At 38.8% G+C, this 9,155-nt stretch overlaps 1 protein-coding gene across 1 annotated transcript; it reads left to right on the forward strand.

The window, feature by feature from the left end:
- The first annotated feature begins 512 nt into the window (after positions 1-512).
- LOC128520188 (aerolysin-like protein) lies at positions 513-1,508 on the forward strand. The gene has a single exon (XM_053494299.1). The coding sequence runs from the start codon at positions 516-518 to the stop codon at positions 1,506-1,508; it is 993 nt and encodes a 330-aa protein (XP_053350274.1). The 5' UTR covers positions 513-515.
- The last annotated feature ends 7,647 nt before the right edge of the window (positions 1,509-9,155 follow it).

Raw genomic sequence — 9,155 nt, forward strand, 5'->3', positions numbered from 1 at the left:
TTATGTTTTCTATTATTACTTGGTGTGAGGTTTTTATTGATTAGGTGCAATTTTAACATCTTTAAAAAAAAATTAAATTATGGTTACCAATAAGAATAGATTAGAATCACAACTTAGGTCTCATTTATGGCTTAAATCGTGCGATGACATAATTTTGCTGCGGCCATTTTGTTTAAAGATGGCCATACTGGTCTACCCAAAATATATATTGGTACTTTGGTACTATCTACCTTGTAGTGGTGTGAGATAGAAGTTACAAGTAATTTATTCATTTTAGTTAAGGTTAATTAACTTTATGTAAAGCATTTGCATATATTATGAATGAATGACTGGTTTTATTCCAAAAGAACGTATTGGCCATTAGTAAGAATAAATTAATGATTTATCTATGATCTGAATCATAAAATAATATTGGCAGTAGCTTTTGATTATTTATTTTAAAAAAGAATAATTATTAAAAATGACCTTAATACAACTAATTGTCTGTTTTCTTTTTAAAGGTTAAGCTCAAGATAATGTCAGCCCTGGCAGATGTAGTTGCAGTTGGTGCGAATGGAGGAAACCCCTTTAATTTTAATGGCACTGAAAATGGATCCACATTGCAAAAGATCTGGGTGTGGCTCGGTGACTGGCAAGTGAAGGCCATAAAGGTCTGCCTTACTGATGGCCAGTCCAAGCAGTTTGGTGTACCTGCTGGGGATGTTAAAGAGTTTATATTTGAAGATGGAGAGCATTTCACCTCCCTTTCACTATGGGCAAATTCAAGGGGAACACGTCTGGGTGCCATCAAATTCAAGACAACTCACTCCAGGGAGTTCTATGTAAAGCAGAGAAGTGAAGGGTTGAACCAAGAAGTTCCAGTTGATGTTGCTTCTGGGATCTGCATGGGAATCACAGGGCGTTCAGGTTCAGATATTGATTGCTTCGGCTTCATATTCATTAACACGATCGAGTCTACTAAGCTTACAGATGTTGAGTATCCTACACTTAAGGAAGTGATACCCAAAGTGAATATCAGGGAAATCAAATCCATGACCTTCCAGAATGATACTTCTCTAACTCAAGAACACAAAGTTGGAACCTCCCAAAAAATAACGCAGAAATCCTCCTGGTCAGTTACCGGAAAATTGGAGTTGACATACACTCTGGAAGTGAACGCAGGAATCCCACTGATTGCAAAGAAAAAATCAAACTATGTTTTCATACTTAGTGTTGATGGTACATATGCTTCAGAGATGAGTGAAGAGAGAATGGAGCTTTACTCATTTCCTGTTCAAGTCCTTCCAGGTAAAATCGTGGATGTGGACATCATACTTGGCCAGGCTCCAGTTGATCTCCCCTTCAAGGGCAAAGTCAAGATTACGTGCCATAATGGTGGTGTGCTGGAATTTAAAACCAGTGGAACCTACAAAGGTGTCACTTACACTGCTGGAGATGTAACTGTGACTGAATCAGCCAAAAACCTCGGTGGGGCCTCAAAATCTGCAAAGTTTATTCTAAAAATGTAATGAAAATTTAATATAATGAATCTCACCTATTAGATCATTCAAATCAAAAATGTCTTCTTTGTTAGCTTGGCTTAAAGGATTGTTTCAACTATTACCTTTTAATAATCCTTATTGATATCCTCATTGATTATTTGATTTGATTTCTTTTTCAAAAGAATATTAAAATCTGTAAAGATTTCTATCAATAAAGTCAGTCTCAACATAAACACTCTACTGTTGTTTCAACTCATCTTTGCCTGTATATGAAAGCCTGTCTTTGTCCTTTCTGTTCTTTGTAGACTGTTCATATGGTGCTAAAGTACAGGAGTGTTACTTCTGAACAGAGGTGGGTAGAGTAGCCAAAAAATCTACTCAAGTAAAAGTATCTGTACTTCAAAATAAAAAGTATGGTGCAGTAAAACTCAACTAGAAGTAAAAAGTAGTAATCTGAAATATCACCCAAGTAAGTATTCGGTGAAAAGCCTCCTCAAGTACTGAGTAACTGTTTCATCACAATGTCTGATTAATTTTTTTAGAAAGTATGTAAGCAGATAAAATCAATAAAATTAAAAAAATTAAACGAAAAAAATAAAATATCTGTACAAAATATCAAATTAAGGAATAAGAAATACAAATGTCCCAATCTCAATATAAAACAATATAAAGCTTTTGAAATAAATACCTACTGTAGGTAACACATGGATGTTTGAACAGTGTAAACTATTTCCTGTATAAGATATACTGTATGTTCAGTTGCCCTGCTAATGCCTCAGCAGATAACAAATAACATTAGAACATGTACAAGAGGCTTCACTTTACCATGAACTGTGTCCAGCAGAACAAATGTAAGAAACTTATATTTTTAAGCATCTAGCTTTATTTTCTAATTAAATGTTAAGATTGCAACATTAAATAAAACCGCTAAACTAACCGCGACATGTTTGCTTCACTGTCTACCATTGCTGAAGACAACCCTCCCCCGACCCCTGCCTTCTGTGTGGCCATTTGACTCCATGCGGTTATTGGTTTTGCGGCTGATTTGTCCAACGGATTTATGTGATTATTGTTGCTACATCTGATTGGTGAAACAGTCACGTGGTACATCCACCAGCTGCATTTCTCTGGCAAAAACAAAAAATATCTAATGTGTCCAATAAATGGTTGGAAAAGTAACAAGTCGAGTGTAGCCGAATGTAAGAGTAACGTTTCTTCTTCATGAAGTTACTCAAGTAAAAGTAAAAAGTATGGTGCAGGAAAAAGTACTCATAGAAGTATTTTTTTTTCAAAAGTTACTTAAGTAAATATAATGTTAACGATTCACATACAATCATTCACATACACTCATGCATCCATATGTACAGATACAAATGACAGAGAGAGAGAGAGAGAGAGAGAGAGAGATTTTAACTCACTTCATTATAACAAATTAATAAATTTACTGTTTTACAATTATATATACAAAAATATATACATATACACACATACATACACACACACACACATACAATTAAGTGTACATACATACTTACATACACATACGCACACACATACATACACAAAGTATTAACATATGTACATTCGTTTTTTTTTTTTTTTTCTTTTAAGGAAAACCCCGTGACCCTCCACCCCACCAACAAATCCAACGTCTTTTAAAGTTTTGTGTCGCACTGTTATGTTTTTATAGTCTGGTTTATTTACGTGTAATTTGTCCTGTTTGCTGTTGTGAGATTTTTTTTTATTTTTTTTTTGTCTCCCGGGAATAGTTTATTGATCACTTGTCTTTTTTCTTTTTCGGTAACTGTAAGAATTTGTTTATTTGTTCCTCTGTGTCTCCTTGTGGTTCTGTGTGTGTGTGTGTGTGCGGTGCTGCATCCTGCTTCTTCTGTGTCCTGTGTTGTTGTGTTCAGTGTTTGGCTGCGGGGTTTCCGTTTGCTGCTCTGTTCAGTGATGGTCGTCTCATCTCTTTTTCTCCTTGGTTTTATTGAGGTTTTTTCTTTTGGCGTTGGTGTGCAGGTTTGAGGTTCCTGTGCCTCTCCGGTGCTGGTGTTGGGGGCGTGGTCAGCGTTGGGGGCGTGGTCAGTGCTGACTACTGTACACGGGTCGGGATGTTTACTCTCGCTGTGTACAGTAGTGGTGATGTTCGGGTCATCGCCGGGTGCGGTGTGTGTCTCTGTGGTGGCGGTGTGTGTATGACTGACCTCCATGAGTGCTGGCTCGGGTGTGTCGCTGAGGCCCGCGGCGGACTCGGACTCCTTGGTGTTTTCCGGCTGACTGTCCCCGCGCTGCTGCTGCTGTTTCCGGGCCGAGTCGCCCTCCGAGCTCCCCGGCTGCGCGGCTCCGTGTGGACAGCTCAGCCTCTTGTGTCCGACGTCTCCGGACTCAAAGCACCTCAGCGGCTCTGTGGTGGCGAAGAGGGTGTAGCTGCTGTCCCCTGCTTTGCACTTAAAGTTTACATTCAGTGTTCCTTCCTGGTTGTTTAAAACCATCAGGACCTGTCTCCTGAAGGACAGGACGTGTCTCACGCTGGAGCTCTTACACCCGAGCGGGATGGCTCTCATGGGGCTGACGAACCTCCCGAATCGGGCCAGCTTCCTCATGATCACCTCGTCCTGTATAAACGGAGGCACATTAGAGATCACCACTCTTGTCGCGGGGGCCGACAGAGGGGTGACCTGGACCGCAGATCCTCTCACGGTTATTCCGCTCTTAATCAGCGCACTCACGAGGCTCGTCTTTTTCACAAACACCACCACCGCTTTGTTCATCCGGGAGGCTGAGTAGATGTTGTCGCACCCGACCTGCTCTCCCACCGCTAACAGTACGTCCTCCACCAGTACCCCATTGTCCGTGACACACCTGACACCATTACGGAGAGACAAACTTTCCCCACCGGCCTCAGAGGCCATGGTGCCCCGCTCTCTCTCTCACTATGAAGTTTTAAACTAAATGTCTTTTAAAACGCATTCGCTAAATAAAGATTAAGGGGAAATAAATACATAAAAAATAAATAAAGAAATAAATAAAGAAATGGGGGTTAAAGAAAACGGAAAGTTTTTTCAGAAAATCTGGCAAGACGCCAAACAGTCTTCCTCACACCCAGCGCATGCGCAGAGAGAGAGAGAGAGAGAGAGAGAGAGATATTGCACTATCCCTGCTTATTCAAGATGACAGTTTATGCACTTCAATATGAGCATGGCTAACATCTGAATCTTTTATTTCTCTTTTTTATCCCTACATTCTTAACTTTACAGTTACTTTTCTTCTTTGATTGTCAAAATTTGCTGACATGCTTTAGCAGTACTGTTTCTTGCTATGGTTATACCAGCAAACCATTTTAAACTGATCTGATTGAGCGAGTGACAGAACCCTTAGCCTAACTAGCTAGTTCAGTGATTTTTTACCTTGATTGGTTTTGATAACCTGAGTTTTTCTTGACATGTGATTACACTCATCTTCCAGGGACATTTCCTCTGGTTTAGGTAGGTTTATTTTAGGTTATGTATAAAATGAGCATTAGTGATTACAAGTGAGAAAACTATTTCAAATTTCAACGACAAAATAAGACAACTGTCGTGATCAGGGTGTAATGGCGGATGTTGTCACTGTGGGCGGAAAGAGCAGGCATAAACGCAGAGGGGTTTTGTAAACAAAAAGAGTCTTTTAATAAGGGCAGTCACAGGATATAAATAATAAAGACACAAAACAAACAAAGAAACAACAAACTCAAACAGTACTCAAACATAGGGTGAAACATGGGCTCTCTGGCAAGACACAGGCTTAGGGACACAGACAGGCTCCAATACCTGTTACACCAAGCATACGCCCTATGGCGAAACACAGGCTTAAAGACACATAGCCTAAGCCCTGTGGCGAAACACAGGCTTAAGGACACACGCAGGCTCTAATACAGATCTGGCCATTAAAAACGCACGTTTCGAGAAATGGGATCCCAAGCTGTGAAAATGCCCTTCATTACCTGTAGGAGGCAGTCGTGTTTCAGTCTGAAGTATTGTGTGTCTACTGAAGCCGAAAACGTGTTCTCTCTCTTAGGCGCCCATTGACAGCAAGCGACGGAGCTCATAAACGTGTCGAGCTTAAACTGTAAATACTGATATGTATTTATTCTTCATTTTCTTCTCTCCTCCTATGATGATACTTTGTTACAACGCACCCATGCAATATTGTTTTATTGTGTTTATGTGCTTTAAATATCGTTGGGTTGTGCTATAAATTCAGTGTTATTTCGGGTACTTTGATCACACTGTTGGGTTGCTTTTGCTATAAATACTAAAAGTGCTGCATGATTAAACTCAATGCAAAAAACAGTGTTTATGCAGTAAACCCATGGGTGAACACGACGCTTTAAGAATTTAGTTAAACACAAATATATAAGTGCCATTTTAATTCAAATACAACATTTTAATGGTTAGTGATTGGTGCATGGGCGTCAACTCGCACGTTCTGTAATAATCCATTGTCATTCGTATTACAGTTGTTTTAGAGCTATTTACTAAAGCGTTCTCTAGTTAGTAAGTAATTAAGTAAGAAAGTACAGTAAGCAAATAAAAAAGAAATGAATAAATAGTTTTAAATGGTACTTCAGCGTAGTAAAAGTACCCTAGCATGAGTTTATATACAGTATAATAAAAATATTATGTATAAAGAAAGTCTAATTTATATATTTGTGTTTAATTAAATTCTAAACATTTTAATGGTTAGTGTAAATAGTTATCTTACACTGTGTTTGGGGAGGAGCTTGGCTTGTACAGGTTACTATACGCTGATCAGCAGTCGGCGCCCCGCCGTAACGAGCAGATCAAAGGAGCAGTTATCGGCTTTGACACTTAGCTTCTGAGTTTGGAGGCCAGGGTTGGTTGGTTGGTTGGTTGGTTGGTTGGAAGCATGTATAAAGGACAAGATAACGTCACAAACACACACACAAACTCTCCGTGCACACACACACATTCTCTCCATGCAGATACAGCGTGCAGAGAACAACTTCGTAATACACCTGGCCAGTAATTAAAACGAATATTTAGGCCTAAAAAATATGCTTTAAAATCCATCTTAAATTCATTTATCGGCGTGTATAAACCAGCGACTTGCACTTATATAGGCTACTCGATAGATACAGTAAACGTTGGCTTTTCCAACACGCCAGCGCGCTCCGATGTGAGCCGATTTATTCAAGTCATAATTAGAGAATATATAAAGAGATAAATAACATAGAGAAAGCATAATGTGACTGTCCATACAGTAAATAAAAAGAAAAGTATAAGATCCAACTATTAAGTCTGATTTAATTGCTATCATTAATCTATCTATTTAAACCTATCTATTTTAGGCATAGACATCCGCTCTGTCTTGTTAATTCATCTAAACCCCCTACAGTATTTGGCAACAGCGCACACAGTTTGATAAATTCACATCTACAGAAAAGTGAAAAGCGATTCCGCAGAATCTTCTGACACAGTGCTTGCTCTAAAGGACTATACTCGACAAGAATATAGAGGATAAGAATCATATTTACAATAAGATACTTAATTAAATAATAGAATTATATCAAATACGAACCTTATCTAAAAGCTAGACCGACCAAATTTCTCATTCATTACTGAAGTAGTTAAATATTCTTATTCTGTAGATACGTAGGTTACATTTTAAAAGTACAATCGCAAGTGTGAAGTTATCAAACCGTTTGTTGCTGATGGGGGAATTTGCAGAAATAAGGGGTTTAAAACTATTTAACAAGACCGAGCAGACGTCTCTGCCTAAAATGTATTTCGCCAGCAAAACATAAAAAAATATTCTATATTTAATAAAACTTTATTGAAACAAAATTGTGTTTAACAAAATTCTCCTAATTTAATATCGCTTCCGAAACATCATGGTCTAAACGTTGTATGTACAGTATATGGAAAACAGTGAAACCTAAGCACAAACAGAAAGGACGAATAAAGGAATGTACGAAACATTAGCACCTTTACCGTGTTCAAATAAATAGAGTTACTGCATTATGTTCAAGCGCGCTTTGTCTTTGGCCCTGACACCCTTTACTGGTGCGACCGAATGATCACACGGAGTGTCTCGGTAACACGACCCGGCCCATTCTGAACAGTTTATGCGCGGCTCTGCCCCTCGCGCAAGCCGCGTTGTTACATACATATCCACAAATACTTTAACAACATACACAGCATGAATTGCATTTTATATGAATGTCACATATGAGACACGCGCAGGAACACGTACTTATATAATGTATTCACATACAAACACATACTGTATATACATAAAAACATAACATATTTAGTAAATTTGTGAATTACACTCAAAGTACTTATGAAGTCTGATCTACCCCATGGTGAGAAAAGGGATGACAATAACTGAGCGCGCTGTCGCGTTGTATATGCTGTACAACACGCGTCTACATTATCAGCCTTTTAATAAAAATGCTGCCTTTTGTAAAGTGAAAGTACGAGTTACGTCAGTCATAAATTCCCATATGACCGAATAATTTCAGTCATAAATCCACAATCACATTTCAGCTATAATTTCCAGCCCTGGTCAAGTAATGGATGAAATAATAATTCAATGCTGGACACAAACAGCTAAAAGCATGCTTATTATTATTCTAAAAAGCCCAAAGCACTTTGTGAATATTTACTTAATATGATCAAAGTATATTTTGTTCATTCATGATGGCGACACATTTTTACGTTTTAAATAAGATACTCACAAATTAGGACATTCGCATAGTTTACACTATCAGATCGCCTACTATCAGAAATTTAAATTAATTTCAAGACCATTTAAACCGAGGCATTGCCATGTCTTTCATTGTTTTGTTCCTGAGACATTACAAAAAACTACTGTATGTAAGAAACTTTTAAAGCACAAATTTGGGCATCTCATTTCATCATTGTGAAAATACTATGAAGCACATATACACACATTCATCATAAAAGATCTAATGTAAAACAAAAGTAAATTCATGTTTGCTTTAGCATTGGAGACAATATTGTTTTAGGCTAACTAATTACACACAATTTTCTGTCGTACTTGGTCTGGCTTTTAAATAAAGTCCTTCCATGCGCCATCTGGCAGATATTTAGTGAAGGACAATACATTTATTTAAATTCCCAAATGTTGCTTACGGCAAGTCACGGCACACCGGCGTTAAATTGCGGCATCTCACGGGAAAACACGTGCAGTCTTATGGGCCGCATCTGTAATGGACAGTAGTTCCAGGTTTGGTGTGCAGGAGCGTGTAAGAGGAACAACACTCGCACTGTTGCACCAGCTGCTGTTCACCATTAAACACACGCCGCCTCGCCTTGACTTGGAGATTGCAGTCCCGAATGTCTCTCTGGAACTTTATCCTGGCCCGGAGGTCATCAAGCTTGTTCTCCAGTGACTGGACGTTGGCGAGCAGGATGCTAGGCAGAGGTGTGCGGTGTGCCAAGCTCTCAGTCTGTTCCTGACGCCGGCTCATTTCCCTCAGGGCCGCCGCTTAGCGTCGCGTCCTTTGTTTTTCCTCAGGATCTCACTCGACCAGCTCGGATCCGGAGTTAAAAACGTTAAAATAGACTTTTAAAATAGAACAGTGGAATAACTTAAAAGACTCTAAACAATTCTGTGTTGTTTCTGTAAACACACTGTAGGGTTGTT

This window comes from Clarias gariepinus, chromosome 1, assembly GCF_024256425.1.
Source record: "Clarias gariepinus isolate MV-2021 ecotype Netherlands chromosome 1, CGAR_prim_01v2, whole genome shotgun sequence".
NCBI lineage: Eukaryota > Metazoa > Chordata > Actinopteri > Siluriformes > Clariidae > Clarias > Clarias gariepinus.